The sequence below is a fragment of the Carettochelys insculpta genome, chromosome 10 (assembly GCF_033958435.1).
Source record: "Carettochelys insculpta isolate YL-2023 chromosome 10, ASM3395843v1, whole genome shotgun sequence".
NCBI lineage: Eukaryota > Metazoa > Chordata > Testudines > Carettochelyidae > Carettochelys > Carettochelys insculpta.
This window is the reverse complement of record NC_134146.1, coordinates 38,559,334-38,579,882: the sequence shown is the minus strand read 5'-3', so window position 1 is coordinate 38,579,882 and position 20,549 is coordinate 38,559,334. Positions and strand designations below refer to the sequence as shown.

The 20,549-nt window shown below is 41.8% G+C and overlaps 1 protein-coding gene across 2 annotated transcripts in view; it reads right to left on the bottom strand.

The window, feature by feature from the left end:
• Nucleotides 1-20,549, bottom strand: part of FNDC3B (fibronectin type III domain containing 3B) — a 402,180-nt gene that overhangs the window by 141,295 nt on the left and 240,336 nt on the right. For both annotated transcript variants that reach the window (XM_075004071.1, XM_075004072.1), the window contains exon 7: nucleotides 300-358. In XM_075004071.1, coding sequence (XP_074860172.1) covers nucleotides 300-358 — 59 coding nt within the window. The remainder of the gene's footprint in view (nucleotides 1-299; nucleotides 359-20,549) is intronic.

The following is a 20,549-nucleotide window of genomic DNA, read 5'->3' as shown; positions in this document are numbered from 1 at the left end:
CCAATTCATTAAGTCCCAGCATATTCTAGAAGACACTTAAAGCTTACATCCATTTTGTGGATTGGAAGTTTTGCCTCAATATATTCTGCAGAACTGTGATTCGTAAAAATGTTCTTGGATGAAAATCTATTTATACAATATATTAGCATATAATAATTCACAGGCCGTCCCTTATTTCACCAGCATTAAATTACTGGCATGCATGCATGCGCATGCACGCACACACACACCTGGCATATTTGTGAAGTTTGTTGTTTGTTTGTTTGTTTGTTCATTTTTTGTAAAGCTAGAACACATACCTGTGGCTTCTCTATCCCAGAAAGAATGTCTTGAACTCTTTTGGTTTCTGAATCATATTCTGTAAAATAGACAGAAAAAAAGTAAATGACAACAACTAGATGGCAATAATGTGACCAAACTTCATATTCCTCCGCCATGAAGTTTTTACTAGGACAGACAGATAACAGTAGAACTGGTTCATCACAAACAGATTCCTGTGGCACAATTTGCTCTTTTGTAACAATGGCAGAAACAATACAGTCTATGGTTTCCTATATATGAATATGAATAATATATTCTGGTGTCAGGATGAACAGCCAATGAAATTTTCAAGCCTTAATGACTGTGGCGACAGAACTGACAACCACAGATTTCCTAAACAGTTTATTATTTGGTTTTATGTGGCCAAAAAATATCTACTCCACAAAAGGCTGACCTACTTCTTGACGTTCAAGTATGTGGCTACTTTCATAAAAAATCTACTCCAAAAAAAGTATGATCACCCTTCTTTAAATGTTCCATGTACTGGCATACCCAAAAAAAGAACCCCTTCCATGCTGTCCAACACGTTAGCCACTTGCCATGTGTATTAGGCTGGTTGAGTGTGACTAGCTGGTGTAAACAGTAAATGTATTTTCAGAATAATGTGGCTAATTTGCTATAGCAGTAGCTGCTCTAGCTCTGAGGCTACTGGCTCAGACCCCGTTGGACATCCTGGGCCTACAGTACAAGCAGTCCTTTATTTATTAGGTAATGAGATTTTGTGGGTAAGACCCATTTAACCATGAAAACTCATTACCTAACAAATAAAATTGTTAGTCTTTAAGGTTCTGCAGGACTGCCTGCTTTGTTTTATGAAGATACAGACTAGCATGGCTACCCCTCTGACCATTCTAAAGTTTTAACACTCTTTACTGGTTATTCAAAATGTATAAAATAGCAAGCTTCAGTACACATAAGACAAATCTGACTTGCCCACTATACAGATGGGCTTGACCCACTGTAAGGAGATCCAGATGGTGATCCGAATACAAAATTTGTCAATATGTAGGACTTGGGGGAGTCAGGATTCCCTTTAGTCCTATTGCTGAGACAGGCCCAAGTTGTGCAATTTGGATCCAGATCTGAAAAAAAAAAATCTGAGGAGGTTCAGAACCAGTGCTGTGCGCCCATCTCTAAAGAAAGCCAGTATGAAACTGCTTCTCCACCTACAGTGGGTAACAGAATGCTGTTGCTATGCCATGAAAAGTTTCTTTATGGTCATTATGTCACCCTCAATTACAGCCCCAGAAGCTAAGTATGAATCTTTCTTGACCTTAAATCCTGAACATATGGGCTGAATTTTCTCTCCTCAGTCTGCTTTCTAGCAAAGGATTCTATCTGTGTCACACTAAATAAGAGATGAAAATCAACTCTAAATCTGAGTGAAATCTCACTTCCCACTTCTTGTGAAAAATTATAGCTTTGGTAACTAAGCCCTTTTTGATGTCTTGCAGGGCAGGGCGGCGGGCTTAAGGCATTGCAATTCCTTGAGCTGAATGAGACCTAAGAAAGTAGGTCATCCCCAGCAATGACAAAAACACAAAGGCACCAGCTTTCTAACCAAAGTTAACATATCCCTGATCCTAGAGAAGCTTTTGATTGCAGTTCACTAAGCGCATAGTCTACACGCATGCATATGCCTGCTACCTCAGCCACCCACACTCCTCCAGGCTTAGAATGATTTGGCGGTAGATGCACAGTGCCATGCATGTCCACAGGCAGCAGAGGTGAGTTTAGAGCTAGAAGCAAGTAAAAAAAAAACCCTCTATTAAAGAACTCAGGCAAGTAAACTGACCAATGTTGATGTAATTCAGGAGAGTTGAAAAGTGGCAATGTGATGCGCACTATGAATGAACTTAATGCACAGAACAAAACAGCCAGCTGTTTAAAGGACCACTGATAGTCAGCCCTGGGATGGAAGGTTCTGATGTCAAGATGTTTCTGCTGTCATATGAGTACTACTCACACGAACTTAAAAATTAGTTTATTTAATCACAAGAATAGCCCTAACACTTACACACACATGCTGACTGACATTTTGCTGTAGAGAGAAATCATCTGGTGTCATCCACAGCAAAGCAGTCTACTAGTACCAATGACTCCCACTGGCAGTTTCATAGAAAAGATCAAGGTCTGATGAGTATCAGAGACTGATCTGCCCTTTTTTGAACTTTCAGCTGTTACTGCATGGTGAAACACTGAGGCACTCTGGCAGGGAAATGTAGAAAAAGTTGCACTACCATTACTTGTGCTGCTGAATAGACAATGTTCTCAGGGCAATTAGCCCCACACAAATTGCAAACTGGTTCCAAATCTTCTTCTATAACCATTTCATAAGCCAAGGAAGAATTTTTACCTTTGAATGTGCATTGAAACAGTCAACATCAAGGGTGTTCCGTAAATACTTCAATATACAGGGAATGGGATACATAATGATGCCCTGCAGTTATTTCCACTATCAACAAAAGTGCCAGGATTGTGCAGAAAAAAATATAAGACTCATTTGTAAACTTAATGCAAGGAACATACTAATGTTGTGCCAAGTTGAGGTATATGCATATTCAATTCATGATATTTGTATCATTCATTCATGATCTTTGACACTTGCACAAGTATGAGTTACTTTAGGCTTACTCCATTGCTGTTAGTACCATAAAGCATAGCATCTTTTCAGAAAGGAAACAACTGCAACACCATATATACAGAGAGAAGCGATGTCCATCATATGAAGTCAGATCACTACACTATACAAAGGTACCAGACTGCAAAGAGAAATGGAACAGCACAAAGAATGATAATGATGACAGATCGTACCCTAAATGGAAGGAAATACAAACTAAAGAGACAATGGACAGCGGAGATGCATATGAAAAGTGGTAACATATCACAGTGGAATGGATATATGGCAAAAAGGCAACAATTTGTTTTTAAAACCATTAGTGATCTTTTACTTATTATTATTAACCTCAACAACCTAGACCTGTGGCAACTGACTCACCAGCTTCTTGCTGAAGAAGAAATCAGGAAGAGGAGATGGTGATGGATTAGACATACCCTTAGAAAGCCAACCACCACCAACACAAGTCAGCCTTTAGTTGGAACCCACAAGAAAAAAAGCAAAGAGGGCACCCAAGAAACACCTCAGTAGAGATCTGAAGGCAGACACTAAAAAGACAGGATATACCTGGTCAGAACTGGAGAATCTCTCTCAGGGCAGGGAATGCTGTTGAATGATCATCAATGGCCTATCCTCCAAGATGTAGGAATAGAAGAAGCTTACTACTACTACTAATTTATTATTATTATTATTATTATTATTATTATTATTATTATTAAAGTCAGTCACAAAGGTGACAGTTCTTATGGCATTTGTTTAAGATTTTCCTTTACTATTTCATGAACCATATGGGTGATTATGGTCTGTTCAGTAACAAATATGATCATCCACATCATTCTGGATCACACCCATTTATGGTGAACTAGAGAGACCACAGATCCTTCCCTCAACATGATACTATTCACATTTGCCACCAGATGGGGCCAATATCTTAGTTAACAACATATCCAAGGACCAAGCTTGAACTCTTTCTCTTGGGCCAACAAGGAATAGGAGCCATTTGAAAACCGCCCATGGTGAGAAAAAAAGAGGCTCTTGTATGATTCTGTAGTGACTCTCTCTGATCAGCTGTAGAACTGCATTGTCCGTCTCTATAAGGGACTTGATCCAGCCTCCATTAACAGAAGAAATGTTGTTATAACTCAGGGCCTTAGGAAGAACAGTGGCACAACTGAATAGTAGAGAGCACATAAAAATGAGATCTCATGCCAGAGGCTGCAGTCTTCAGCTCAAGCAGGTGTAAAATACCTAGCCATGGTTGTGCTAATAGACTAGCTTCTGCCTCCCCTTAGACTGAGGAGTACAAATATCTAGCCATGATTGTGGGTATGGTAGGTAAGGGGCAGAACCATCCCGTCCATAGGCCCCACACTTTTGGGGGCCCCTGGTGGGGCACTGGGCCAACCAGAGATAAAAGCAGACACAGGAGGGTCGCATCTCCCTGGCCTCTCCTTGACACACCCAACCCTGCACTACCCCTATGGAGCAAGCGATTGCTCGCTCTGCAGCTGTCTCCTGACCCAGTGTCCTCACTTCTCCACAGAGGCCTCCCAGCTGCCCACAGAGAAGTGTGGCTCAGCTGGCCAGAAGGGTGCCACAGAGTGCCATGTGATGAGTTTGGGGTGGGGGTGGAGGGAGGCCAGGTAGAAGTGATCCCCTGAGGTTGCTGCTGCCCTCCACTGTCAACCCCTTGCCCAAGGTAATCCCTGGTCAGGGAGAGGGACAGGAGTCAGGGACAGGACATGCAGCAGGAGGGGGAGCCTGGGTCCCGGCATTTGAGGAGCTAGGGAAAGGTGGGTTCCTTGGGCTCTGTCCCCCACTTGCTTGGAACAGCCCTGGTAAAGGGAGTCACAAACTCTGCTTCTGACAACCAGCAAACTTTTAAAACAACAGTATTTCCTGTGATTGCTTGAGAAATTGGGAGCAGATCCATTTGTCTCAGGCCAGGGGCCAGCAACCAAAAAAGCAAGAAGAGCCATTTTTTCCGATTTGGTAAAAAACTCGATAATTCAAGAACTGCAATGCATGTGATTACAAGACAGTCCTTAATAAATAACATCAAACCATATTTTTAACCAGTATTTTAAGAACAGGGTACCCACAATGATTTGTAATGTGATGAATGTTTACTGCAAGACTTTTCTTTTTTAACATATTCTATTTTCTCACACTTTACAGGTGTGTTTATACCACTGTCTTTTTGACTTTCACTACTGAACATTCTCTTTTGACGATGCTACGGGGAGTTATCCAGTGTTATCAGGATCACATATCGTTCGCTATTTAGATAGGAGCTGATCATTTTGAAGCTTTTACACATTCACTGTTCATCGAAAATAATCAGGAGGTTTATTTTTTGTTTTCGTTTTTTTTTCCTTTTTAACTTTGAAATAATAGTGTTGGGAGCCACAAAGAAGTCCTTAAAGAGACAAATGCAGCTCTGGAGCTGCAGATCCCTGTCTAAGGCCATCCACCCTCAAATGGACAGTTTGCTTAATCTGTGACCCCTTTCTCACTCTTCTTGGCCTAGCTGAAGCCAGAAAATGAAAACTGTGTGCTTCAATCTCTCTTCACAATAATACTAGGAATTACAGCGCCAAGTAACTGGAATATACCGCTCTCCTTGTTTAACATCAGCAACAGAAGGTCAGGGAAGAGCTCACTCCAACACTTGGAATCACTGCCTTTTTAAAAGCTTTTCCACTTCACATCTGTTTCCTACATCTGCCAGGACAAAAAACTGTCCATCACAGCACGAACTTGGGGGATTCCTTGAGTGTTCAGTGGAGTCCTCAGAGACACTATAAAACCCTCAGCTATCTGTGAAAAAGGGAAACTTCTGAATGCCTATGTGATGTTATGGATAGTGCCATGCTACAAAATTTGATTTCAAATCCAGATTCGAATCACTCCCAAGTTCTGGGCTACTTGGACTTGGGGTTTTGATTTGACCTTTTAATACAAAACCAACCACATATAAACTCTGGATCTAGGTTCACACTCTGGTCCCTCTATCTCCAAAGTTTGCTTCTGGCCCTCCAAACTCATCAACAGTGAATTTTCCCCCAAAAACATGAGGAGGTGCTCTAGACCCTGGTGGTGATAAATGCTGGAACCTAATTCTCGCAGAACTAAAGCCTGTAGTTATAGATTTCTGTTAGCACAAGTCCCTGCTCCTTCCTGCATGTACCCTACAAACACAATTCTATTACAATTCCAACTGTGCTTTGTAAAGCACAGCAAGTCTAAAAAAATACAGAAAAAATATATTAACGTTTAAACTTTCCATAAATATTGGCCTTCACTTTTGCTTAATAGCAGCTGCTTATGAATGATGTTTGAAATAGCTACAAGCCCTAAACTAATTAACATTTTCCACCATAAATACTGTTTACTGATTTTAGGTTTGTTTTGCAATTTTTCCTTCACAGAAAAAGAAGCGATCAAGTAGATACTTAGCTGCTGGCAATAGAAAGTATTTACTTTTTTCAATCTTCCCTCCATTCCAGTGTGGTGACATCAGCACAAATGTCTTGCAAGCCTTATGTCTAGTTCTCAAGCACAGCATCACGCTAGCAGATATGTCAGTCATAACACAATATGCTTTCTCAGAATCTGTTCCAGATATACAGAGGTTGTGAACAGCTCAAATACTAGCAACGGTCTTTTATCAGTCACAGAAAGTGCAACCGAAAAACTGAACGTTACTTATGGCCCCAATATACTATATGTTGCGTAATACATTTTTAGCTGCTATTAATTAAGTCTTTTTTGATATCAAGAGATGCACCGGAAATTCACGCACTGATATGGCTGTTCTATAATCTTTGGGATTTTCAGAAACAAACAAGCAAACAATTATTTACACGAGAACAGAAAACAGAAAATATACTAACGATATTGCAGTTATTGAATTATCCTGATATATTACTCATATCCTGGCAGCCACAGGTGCACAGATAAGCCAGAACTTTAGCAGGCTGTTTTCCTCTACAATCTACATAAAGACAGACCATTCTACAACAGGAGTCACATGTGTGGTTCACAGATCACAGTGAACAGTCAGCATCCTGGGGTATACATCTCTTAACCTGGTGAGAAGAAGGATACCCCCAAACCATGAGAAACACGTGTGGCTAGCATACATAATCCACAAGCATGGGGCGTGTTGTTGTAACATGGCAATGGTAATACTGTTGTGTTATTCATCATTATCATCATCAGCAACCATGGACTCAGCGCCAGTTGATATCTGGTGCCTCTCTCACTATCTCCTTCCATCTTTCCCCGTCCAGTGTGGAGTGGCTTAGTTTCTATAGACTAGGTCCACACCAATCTACTCTATCATCTACCCATTCTGTGGGGTCTGCCTCTCCTATTCGAATCGTCCATTATGCTGAATACCAGAGTCTTGATTTTTCATTTGTTGTTCATTCTGCAAATATGCCCAAATAGTTGTAACCTGTGTTGTATAATCTGAAGTAGTTTCTCTTTTGGCTGTATCTTCCCATATAATTCCTCATTGGTGCATCCTGCATCCATCCTATTCTCAGGAACGTGCTATAACAACTCTTCTTGAATGCTAATATTCTTCTCTTTGAATCTTTTGTTATCATCCATGTCTCACATCCATGCAGCCTGCTATGGTACACTATTATTCAAGTCATTTTCAAAATCAGGAGGGTTTTTCTTACTTTGAAATTATAGTGTCGGGAGCCATAAAGAAGCTCTTAAAGAGCTGCATGTGGCGCCGGAGCCACAGGTTGAGATCCCTGACCTATACAGATGATATCCTACCATAAGAACATTCCCTAAATGCTTGAAGACAGCAAAGAAAAAAACAAAAAGTGCAAGCATACATTTTTCAGAGGTCAAAACAGCACACTACTTACACATATGCCTATCTCCAGTAGAACACAATGGAGCTTAAGCACACTTCTAAGAGTTGGACACATGCTTAAATACTGTCTTGAACAGGGATGCAATTATGTGCTCCACAGCTTTCCAGTTCCTCAAAACATATCTACACATGTTGGGGAAAAAAGACAACCACTGCAGCAAGTCTCAGTGCCTAGGTCTACTGCCTCCGGCTTGGAGGGCTCATGCTATCAGGGCTGTGCAGACCTACCCTCAGTGGTTAAGAGCCACTTGCAGTCAATATTTTGCCATTCAGTGAAAATAAGCTCAAGCTCAAAAGGATAAAGCAATTATTTCAATTCCCCTTGTGTAGCTGTGCCCAGTGCTTAAAAATGAGCATACTTTGTGCTTAATGAAACTAAATGTATTCTGCAATATGGGCAAAGACCAAGCTCTTGAACAAAACTCTGTGCAGGGAAACCAAAGAGGAATGATGAGAGAGATTCTTGTGTGGGTCACTTCTGATCAAATTAGAGTAGACACAATTTTTTTTAATCTTCAGTTTTTATTTTTTTACTTTTTTTTTCTTTTGGTAATTCAGAAAAGTGCAAAAAAGAAAGTTGATTGCCTATCCATGTAGAATAAAATGCTGGATGCAAGGGTCAAATGGAGTGTGGTTTTGTTCTTTTTCAACATTTTGTTGCTATTGCTGGAACATAGCAATAACAACCTCCTACTTTACTGGCGAAAAATCTGAGTGAATGCCTGCTGTGAGCACGCAGTTGGTCTAACAGAAGGCGAATGGGGCTTGCTTTGTAAAATGCAAGTACAAATGCTGTATTGCATCAGTTTTACATCCCAACGAAGTGCTTTGTGTCTTACAAACACAGCAACAGATGAAGCAGCACCACACATGGCTGCAGCTGGTTGTTTTTGAAGAAACACCAAATTAAACAGTGACATAAGCCACATGAATGGATAAAGTAGAAGTTATATCTGCTTGTTTGGCAGACTTAACTTATGCACCAGTCCCTTTCTCCCACTGTAATGAATAGCTACATGTTTGACCCTTTTAGCTAGTTTTCCCTGTCAGAAATAGTCTTTTATTTTTGGAAAACTTCTACTACACTATTATACAACAGAAGTCTACACACTTCTTGGGTGTGTAAAGTAAAGCTTGATACTTGCATAAAAGAAATAAGGGTTTATTAAACGGGAGTTTCATGAGTTGCATACGTAAAAATTTATGAATGTGGCCACTCCTCTTTTTTCTTTTTGTAATGTGGATCTGATCTGTCACAGTAACGTAATCTACAAACAGACAATACAGGCTGAACTGCTCTGGTATAGTTCTCTCAGCACCTGAGCAGTGCCAAACCAGAGCATTTGCCGGACCATGGGAGGTCAATATTGTCTAGCACATTATCAACACTTCTACTGCTTACTGGGCTCCTCGTAGACATTTAGTGGTAAATATCAGCACAGAACATTGAGAGCCAGGACTGGTGGTTATAAACAAGCTTTATCAGACCATGGGAAACCCATGATAAGTACAAGAAGTCCTGTGGCACCTTACAGACTAACAGATATTTTGGAGCATAAGCTTTCGTGGGCAAAGACCTGTTTCATCAGATGCATGAGTGGGGGGAAATTTAAAGAGGGAAAATACCCCTCTGGAAACCCCGCCCCCCCAACTCATGCATCTGATGAAGCGGGTCTTTGCCCATGAAAGCTTATGCTCCAAAATATCTGTTAGTCTACATGGTGCCACAGGACTTCTTGTTGTTCTCGAGGATACAGAATAACATGACTACCTCTGTGATACTTGTCACCATGATAAGTAGACATCCAGCTTACTAAAATCATGCCGGACCATGGATTTTGTAGACCATAGCATGCTGGACTAGCGAGGTTCAACCAGTATTTAGAAGCCTGTATCAGTCAACATCTTTAAGTGTGTGTAGTTTCTAAGGGCTACATTTTCAAAGGACCCTTTTAAATTCTGTTGGCAGACTGTATACAAGGTATCTAACAGCAAGCATACATCTCTCTCTCTCTCTCTTTGAGGGACCGAATGGATATGTTACAGGGTTTGAACTGGGGATCCCCAGAACCAAAAAGCATGAGTGTTACTAAAGCTGAAACAGTAAAAGAATGCTCCTCTGTGGATTGGTCAAAGAGGGAATACACATCATATACTGACCAACAGGTTTAACATTCAGAAGGCCCAATAATAAAACAGAATGGGATTTTATGATTGAATTAGACTGTTGTATTATGAACTGTACTGTGCTGTATCTCATTACACTGAATTACGCTGAAGTGACAAAAAAATCAGCAAAAATCATCCCTGATATAACTCCACATCTTCAACAAGAGGATGATTTTAGTCATGCTCTTTAATCGTGAAATACCAGGCTGCAAAATCACTGGCTTTTCTTGTGTGCTGCTTTGTTTAATTCCAAGGGTTGTCTGTCCAATCACACATTAGGCTTGGTGAGCACAGAACTGAAGAATAAATGTGAGTCTGTTGTTTTAACAAGCATTATCTTGATCTTACAGTTTTTGCTCCTCATATTTTTTTTCTTTTCTCTACCTCTTCTGATCAGGAAAGATTTTTGTGTGTGTGTGTGTTACTAAAAATTCTCATCTGCCTATCCTTTTCTGGAATCATAACTTCATGGTACGTAATACTTCTCAAACGTCAATAGACAGCACTTTCTGATTTGAAAAAAAGATAGACTGAGAAGTCCTTTTAAATATCTTGTGCATGGCAAGCAGGTAGAGATGTAGCATTTGAAGCAGTCAGGAATGAGAAATGCAAGTTATTTTAAACTCCGTCTCCAAGCACCAATAATTACTGCTGTAATGCAATGTCCTCAATGCTCTGTAATGCAAAATCATATCAGTACCACCACAACTATGGCAGCATTTATGTATTTCTTTTAACTGCTATATTTCACGGTGCTTTTACAGTGGGTAACTCTTACTCCCATATTAAATTTTGGAAAATGGAAGGATACAGCTTAAATGAATCACCCAAGATCACAGAACAAGAGAATGACATCCAAGAATAAAGCGCAAAATTCTCAACTCCCTTTTCTCTATGGAAGCAGCTTTTGTGCTGTTTCAGATACAAGCTTGGACAAAATAAGATAACCTTTTCTAGGAGAAAATTGGTTCTTGGAATATCTTACACACTTCTGTGGTGGTTGGGAAGTGTATCAGTGCTACATACTATCCTTCTATTCCCTTTGTTTATTTGTGCACTCTCTTGTTTTCCTTCTTTTGGTCCTCCTAATTTATTTTCTGTCACTTGAATCTGTGCTGGTCTCTCTCTCTTCTCCCTCTTCATCAGTATTCAGGAGCAACCACACCCTCTGGCAAGAGGGTCAGAAGCAACTATACCAGTCTGATGAAACAAACAGTCATTCAGAAAAGTTATCTTCTGAAAAGATCACTATAAGCTACTACTACTATCAGCTGCCACAAACGCCACACAGTCAGAAAATCCCATGGGTTACTCAAGTGTTGGCGAAGCCATGCAGAGCAGGAGGGTGGGAAGTTAAAACACTGCATCTTTTTAAAATGCAACATTGACCCATGAGAAATCCTCATTGGTGCCAGCTGTGAAATGAAGTTACCTGCAATTTACTGCTGCAAGTTTTCTCTGTGGACAGAAAAGGATTCCTTTATCATGGCAACTGGCTTCTCTGATGGCAGAAGTAAGGATCCCAAACCCAAACACAGTTCACAAAAGTATGGATTTTTTTTCCTCCTTGGGTGAATTCAGTGTTAATTAAAAGTGCCAGGCTGACAGCACTGCAAATTTAAACCCTTTCCTTCAACGACACACAGCTTTGCCTTCTATGTGTCTCAGTGCTAGCTTTAGGAGCTCCAGAAAGGAAAAGACCAATTTTGTCTTTCTACCCATTCAGTCTTGGGTTTGCCTGTGAGGCAGCTAACAGGAATGTTAGTTGTGGTAGTGGGCTTTGTATCCTCTAGGAACTGAATGAAGACCATCAGTTCCCATAAACCACAGACTGTTACAACTTTCAACTGTACTGGCATAGATGAGATTCAAGCCTGTGATCTAGAGGTGAAAGGCTCTGTAGCCGATTACCAAGCTCTCATGCAAGACAGGAAACATTTTCCTGTCAAATAGGGTTCCAACAAAGGCAAATGCACAAGGGCCTCTACATTGACTCTGAAATAACAACCTTCAGAAGCACAAGCATATCCTAAAAGGCCAAACAAGCCTTTGATAATCCACTCTATTTTACACAACATCTATTTTATGACCAAACAAAAAATAACAAAATATTCTGCAAATCTGCATATTTGCACAGAAAAAAAATTTAGAGTGAACATTTGAAATGAACTCTGTGGAAGCCTAAAACTTGGTCTGGATTAAAAAGAGCTCTGTAGCCAAAACTAACAATCTGCTCGGCAAGGAACCTCGTAAAACAATGGGTTTGCTAAATCAACACGAAAGGCACTCAAGTTGCCCATAATAATCTGAAAACCTCTGAGATTGCCTGGGAGAAATTTTGTTCTTAGATATAACTGTGCAGCCTCACCTAAGTCAGAAGGGTAATTAAGGGAGAATTTCTTCTTGGATTTCACTGTGTTAAAGGAGTTGCTTGGGAGGCTAGATGTCAGTGTTTTAGCAGTTCTCTCCTCTTTCTCTCAACTATTTATCGGTGGTTAATCATTTGTTAGAATCTAACCACCCTACTCAGAAAAAGGGTGCACACTGATGCTGAGGCACATGTTCAAAGCCATCTTTGGTCTGAGGTTTGATGTATTTGCAAAAAACAGCCTGCGCTTGCTCAAGTTAAACAAATAAGGGCTGTCACTATATACACAGCTGGGGAGTCTATGAATCTGCTTCCCTAGAGCTGTCCTCCTTCCAAAGGATAACTGGTTTCCTGGTACCACTGAGAGGAACCATATTTCCCGTGCCAATTTAGTTTACAAATTTAGCATCAAAGAGCTAATCTGACTCCCCTAAGGAGACATAAAAAAGGGAGACAGAATGGGCATGCTTAAAATATTGTGAATTCCTTAATAATCAAAATTCCAATAATACTTGTTTTCATTAGAGTTTGAAGTTTAGTTTACGTAACCTGTATGAATGAAATGGGGTAAAATATGAGGCACACTGAAAAGCAGGAAGAACCATTTCAATATAGCTTAGTTCTGATCATGTTGAGAACATGCACACAACCTCACTTCGTCAATGTGAGAGCTGGCTGGCAAGTTACACAAGTTCTGTCATTAGGCTAGATCAGGGCCTGCAACCTGTGGCTCCAGCGTCACATACAGCTCTTTAAAGACTTATTTGTGGTTCCCGGTGCCACAACTGCAAAGTAAAAAACACCCCAACCCTCCTGATTATTTTCAATAAACAGTGAATGTCTGAAAGCCCCAAAAATGAACATCTCAAATCTAAAAAGCAAACAATATGTGAACTCAAAACATTGGATAACTCCCCGCTAGTGTCCTACAGAGAGTGGGAAGGTTCGGGCATGAACATCAGGAAGACAGTGGTACAAACACACACATAAAGTGTGAGGAAATAGAATACGTAAAAAGCTTGTGAACATCCTGCAGAAAACACGTATCACATTACATATCATTGTGTTGCACTGTTCTTAAAATAGGAGTTACAAAAAGTGTGGTTTGAGGCTCTTCTTGCTATTTTAGTTGCTGACCCCAGCACGAGGATGTAACAAGGAATATCATGGGAAACTGCTACCATTCATCCAGTCTAAATACCTATAGCTGGACTGGAAGCCTATGCCAAAATATTATGCAACTGATGGGAAGCACAGTTCATTAACAACTTTTCAAATTAATGATATTCCATGTCTACATTACACTACAGTCCAGCCTGATTGGTAAACTAAGACTATCTGTATTAGAAATCTATTCAGTAGGACATATCTTCAGGGCCATATTTGACTAGAGCTATGATCCTACTTGGAGCAAAAGAAATGAGCTAGTAAAGAAGCAAACAGACCATGTGCAGATTTTGGTTTATGCCTGATTTCGGATTTGAAATTACAAACATTTCATCTGCTCACCAGCTGTGTTCCCTAATCTCTTTCAACAACTACAGGTGGCAGCTCAACAGGAGAATCCAGAACTCCTAAAAACATCACTTCTCGTTCCCTGCCAGGATTCATTTTTAGATATATGTCAAGTAAATGCAGGACAAGCACATTTCTCTGATAGGTGCAAACTTTTAGTGTACAAGAGCAAAAAGAACATGAAGTTATCAGGACCACAGCACTGGTGTAGCACAGACCCCACACTCAAGACCAGAGTATATGAAGCAGGTCACTTTTGAGTCCACAGCCTATGAAAATCTAAATTAAGTGTGGCCTTCAAACCTTGCATTTGACATGACAGTTTACCCATCCTACATGAACAAAACAGAGGGCAACACTAAAGATTTACACATTAATTTTCACCGCTGTGAATCTTTATCAGATGTTTAAAATGTCTCACTGAAGTAGACTCCTGAGTACAGCTCCTGAAAGGAATTCAATAAAATTTGGGGAATTTCAACTTGATTTAGATGAAACTCAGACCATATTTGCTAACATTTTGCTCCAGAGATGGGAACCCTACCCTAGTTTTCAGCAAAACGAGAGCTCAATTCTTGTCAAAACTAAGGGGAACTCAGTAGTTATCACTAGGGTCTAACTTTGAGTTTTGGGTACATTTTGCTCCAATTTAGAGTTTTCTCCTTTAAAACCACCAACTTATAATTTGATGGTGCCAATGTGGATCATACCAAACCCACAAGAAAGTCCACATGGACCTTTGTCAAGAATGCCTTTAGTATAATTTCACTTTTGATGTCTTTTTACGTACAGCAGGGCAAAGTTTTGCATGATATAACTTGGAAGATAAGGCTGCTGTTCATTTAACCAAAAGCTGAAGCCATTTGGTTAAATGCAACACTAAGACATTGCCTACAATACAAGTGCTACAGCAGTTCAGCTGTAGTGTTAATGCAGTGTAGATGGGATCGAACTAGAGAACATAAAGTTCACGTATCTGGGGAGCAACATCATATGCAATCTAGACTGTAAGAGGGAAATAGCGACCAGAATAGCAAAAGCAAGAGTGAGTTTGAAGGTGATGAATAAGATCTGGAAAAGCAAGGTGATTAGCTTAGGAATGAAGCTAAATGTCTTGAAAACGTGTGTATTCAGTATCATGTTGTATGGATGTGAGACGGGTGACAACGAAAGATTTGAAGAGAAGGATATTGGCTTTCAAGAAGAGTTGTTCTAGAATGATCCTGAGAATAGGATGGATGCAGAAGGTCACCAACGAGGAATTATATAGGAAAATACAGCTAAAAGAGAACCTGCTGCAAAAAGTTATACAATGGAAGTTCCAGCTATTTGGGCATACCTGTAGACTGAATTATGAATGAAAATCAAGACCCTGGTATTTGGCATATAATGGATGGTTCGAATAGGAGAGGCAGACCCCACAGAGAATGGGTAGATGATATAGTAGGTCAGTGCAGGGTTAGTCTGCAGAAACTAAGTCATTCTGCACTGGACAGGGAAAGATGGAAGGAAGTAACGAGGGAGGCATCGGACACCAATGGGTGCTGAGCCCGTGGAGGTTGTAGATGATGATGAGATGCTTCCTATAACCACAAAAGGGATTTTTCCAGTGATGCCTTTAATCCATCTCTCTGACAGGCAGAAGCTAGATCAACAAAAAAATTCTTCCACCAGCCTAGCTTTGTCTACAGTAGGGACTAAAAATGATCTAGCTATGTCACTCTGGGCAAAAAATTTTTCACAGCCCTGAGCAACACAGCTAGGTCAGTAAGAGTCCCAGAAACCTTACAGAAGTAACACTCATGGCATAAAGACAGCAGATTACACGTTGTTTTTATTCAATCACACTGGTATCTCGGATAAAACACATCAGGTTATAGAAAGCTTGGACCTCATTTTCCACTTTGCTTTAGAAGGGAAATCTTAACACTGGGATTTTTTGAGCAGCCTAAGAGAGTTAGCTGTCAAAATCCATTGTCATTCATCGGGTCTTGGGCACTTAAAACCCTTAGGCACTGTTAAAGACCCAAGCCAAAAGTGCTGAAACGTCTTTACAAATTTCACTAGATCCAGTGGTATGAAGGTTTTGTTTTGTTTTGTTTTTTAAATACATAGTAAGAAAGGCAGGGAAGTTTCCTCCCTCTAAATACTCATTCCCCTGGCTCTCAATGTTCCAGAGCCTCCCAGTCAGGGAAAGCATTTTTCCCCTCCTCTGTATATAATTTTCTGTAGCTCGCATTATAATGTGCTAAATATGTTACACTACATTGTTTATCTTGGTCTGAAGCTTTGAGACCTTTGTGTGGCTTTCTTCTCCCAGCATAGGGATTTCTGGTAAATCAGTATTAAAAGAGAACAGAGAAACGTTTAATCATTTCTTTTATTGTCTGGTGTCTAGAAATGGATTAAGTTCCAGGTAGAGGTGGAGCACAACAGTAGTTCCAATAGTGCATTCCCCTACCTCTTGGAGAGCTGGATTAGACTGCCAGTTGCAGCAGGGTCTAAGGAGCATGAACTATCCTTTGCGAGACTAATTTCTCTCCCAAAGGAGGGGAGAAACTAAACGTAAACATCCCCAGACTTTGACAAGGCAAAGTCTTGGCCTTCAGTTCAGTGCAGGACACAGTTTATTATTCAGCAACAAAGGGTCCTGTGGCACCTTATAGACTAACAGAAAAGTTTTGAGCATGAGCTTTCGTGAGCTCAGACTCACTTCATCAGATGCTGGTCTTGGAAATCTGCAGGGCCAGGTATAAATAAGCCAGAGCAAGGCTGGGGATAACAAGGTTAGCTCAGTCAGCAAGGGTGAGGCTTACTACCAGCAGCTGATCTGGAGGTGTGAACACCAAGGGAGGGGAAGCTGCTTTTGTATTTAGCCAGCCACTCACAGTCTTTGTTTAAGCCTGAGCTGAGGGTGTCGAATCTGCAGATGAATTGTAGCTCAGAAATTTCTCTTTGGAGTCTGGTCCTGAAATTTCTTTGCTGTAGGGTAGCTACTTTTAAGTCTGCTACTGTGTGGCCTGGGAGACTGAAGTGCTCTCCTATGGGTTTGTATATTGCCATTTCTAATGTCTGATTTGTGTGCATTTATTCTTTTATGTAGAGGCTGTCCAGTTTGTTCGATGTATATAGCAGAGGGGCATTGCTGGCACATGATGGCATAAATTATATTGGTAGATGTGTAGTTTATTATTCAGGAGCTTCTGTATCAGACGTATATGGCAGAGCCTATACCTAGCAAATTCACAGTGTGAACTCTCAGCAGCTACCCAGAGGGCCAAATTCTGTTTTTCACTTAGCCAAGGAACCCATAAAGGCAATGAGATTGGGTGCACCGGAGATCAGAATTTGGCTCTGCAGCTGTTACACAGATTTGTGAGGTTTCAGTGTCACCCAGTTTCATTAAGCTTTGACAGTACACATGGATTCGGAATCAAAGAACTTAGACCAGTGGTGGGCAACCTGCTGCCAAAGGGCCAAATGTGGCCCATCAGGATTCTATATATAGCCCACAATACATTTAGTTTACTGTTGCCCATGTGCTGGGTTGCCACTTTCTGCCGGCATGTTCCCCCACCCCCCCATGAGTATTACTAAGTGACACAACGTAACAACAAGGGCATGTGAAGTGAGGTGAGAGCTGACTGCACACAACATTGACTGAGAGCACTGTGTGCGTCCTCTGCATACAATCAAAGTGCTGCTCCAGTTCAACTGGCACACCTGGTACCCAAGAGCAGTTAGCAGAACTACCCTATTTTTAGAGACCATCATTGTCACAATGCTGAGGGTCACTCGTGAGGGTCACTTAGTAGCCAAAGTTGCCCATCTCTGGTGGACTATGTATGACAAAAATGCAACCTGACTCCAGTTCAACCCCTCCCTCCCCATGCCCTGGTTCAAACCCCCCATGCGCAGCCACAGTTCAACCCCCCTGCCCTGGTTCAAATGCCCCATGTGCAGCCCAGGTTCAAATCCCAAGCAGCCCAGCTCACCATCCAAGCACAGCTCCAGATCGTGCCCCTTCCCCCCCGGCCCCAGCCCCAGCCTCAAGGCTCCAGCTCACTATCCCACTGTGCAACTCTGGCTCAGTCCCTGGGCCCAGTTCAACCGCACCCCCCGCTCATAGATACAGCTTAACTCCATCCCCCCGCACGCCCACCTGCAGCCTTAACCCACCCCAGGCTTAACTCTACCACCCCACTTCCCAGGGCACCAATCCACCGCTAGGCTTAACCCTTCCCAACTGTCAACCCAACCCCAGGACTTACCTGTCAGAAGGAGCTCCAGGTGCTCCTGCTGCTTCCCTGGTTGCAGGATGTGCATTCCACCAGGGAAAACGCCTCCCCCCGACTTACCCAAATTTCCAGTGACGTGAGGGCACATGGGAATGGATCCCTCGCGTAATTTCAGGCACTACTGTAGTTCTGTTAGTTTCTGTTCAACTGAGAAGCTTGCTGACTTTGGCAGGATGGTTAGTTTTGAAACTAACTGCTTACAAGGTTTAGGTTAAGCCCATTACAGCCTAGTGCAGTGATCAATAGTGCAGCATTTGATACAGGAAGTTGCAAGTTCAAAAGCTGATGAGATTGTGGCTTCATTTAGAATTCTAAATAACTATAGTATTGTCCCAGAAAGAGGAGTACTGTATAAAATCCTCAGCATGCTCCCAATCCCAAACAAGCAAGCTAACCTTAAATGGCTGATATTCCTTTGAAATTATTTTGTACCACAGTGGGTCCAAGAAAAAAAGCCCTCGGGGGCAAGGTGCATTGTAAGGTCACTGTAGGATGGATGCCATGTCACTAACCAATGTCAGAAATTCCCAGGTCTGGAGGTGAGTGGACCAAGTAGGCTTCTAAGGTGACCAGTTTTCAACCAGAATGCACAGATGAAAAGGGACCCCCCGCAGCTCTGGCCAGCACTGCTGTCTGGGTCATTAAAAGTCTGGTCCGTAGCGCAGCAGGGCTAAGGCAGAATCCCTGCCTGCACTGACTTTGTGTGGCTGCTGGAAGCTGCTGCCATGTTCAGCTCCTAGGTGTGGCGGGTGGTGAGGGACACTCCATCTCTGTCTGTGTCCTGAGTGCCAGCTCCACAGCTGCCACCGGCAGGAATGGCTCCAGACAGCATGCACCGCACAAAGCTGCCTGGTTGCTCTTATGCCTACAAGTCAGACATGGCAGCTTCTTCCAGGAGCCATGGGTAGGGAGTCCGCCTTCGCCCTGCTGTGCCACCAGTCAGGCTGCCTGAGGAATGCACTGCCCAGCTAACGCCTGCATCTCAAACGACCCCACCTTCAAGTCTGATTTCCCTCCTTCACCCCAACACCCTCCCAGAGTCTGCACCTTAACACCCCGCCTCAGCCCTGAGTCTGCTCAGCACCACAAACGCCACATCGCCATCGCTATCACCATCCCCATCCCGGTGCCTGCGTGCCCTGCCAGAGCCCTTCCCCCATCCCAAACTCCAACTCCTTCCCCAGCCCAGTGAAAGTGAGTGAGAGCAGGGAGAGAGGAGGATGGAGGGAATGGGGATGGAGTCAAATGGAGGGAGGTATGAAGGGTGAGTGATACAGAGAGGGGATGGGGCCTCTGAGAGGATATGGGACTGGGACAAGACCTCAGGAAGGGGTGGAGCAGAAGTGTTTGGTTTTGTGTGATTAGAAAGTTGATACCCTAGGAATGACAGATACTACACAGACTGTGAATGGATTCTCTGGCCTACCTGCTGCCTGGTTTGCAATGTGCCTCCTTTACCTCTTTCCACTTTCTCTGCAGAAGCCTTGCATTTCCAGTGAACAGAGGGGAGGAAGTGCTATGAGTTTTGCATACATTTGTTCCCCAGCAGAGCATCTCTAAAAGCTATACCTGACAAACATCTTAACAATTCTCTTTATCAAAGCAAAGCCATAAAATTAGTCTCATTTTCATACTTTGTTGCATGCATGTAGACTTTGACATGAACTCAAGAATGCACTTTGCTTGAACTCAGTCTGATGTCAGTATGTTTCCAATATATTTATGGAGCTCCATGAGCTGAAGCTCACTTGAGCGACTAATATGGGTGTGATATTGGCTATACTTTAATCAGAGCACTCAGTGGACACATTTGCTTGTCAGTACACAAGCCTATGTGTTCTGAATCATAAGAGGGATACAACAAATCTTTGAACAAAAGTGTTAATACTTGTTTTGTACTGTACAGTATGGATAAACACAGACTCACTATGCATTTTAAAACGAACATAAAAGCAGCAACAGAAGATCAAAAACTATTATCATGTAGAAAGCAGACACATTAGCAGATGAAAAATAGTAAGCTATGTGAAAATTATTTTTAAAAAGGAAGAAACCAAGGGCCTAATTCTATAAGCCTCACTCACACCAAACAAGTACTAACTCCCACAGATAGATTCACTAACTTTCCCATAACTATGGCCTGCAGCATAAGACCCCAATCTTGCAACTGAATGGACACAAACCTTTAAGCCTGCAAAGAAACCCACTGAACTCAACAGGGGTCTACCAGTCAATATGCAAGATAAGGATCTACATTAAATGAGGGAACCACACATGGAATATATTAATTAATGCTTCAGCTCTAGTTAAAGACAGAAAGGACAACTTCTTCCCACCTATACCTGAACGTGCTTGAAGTCA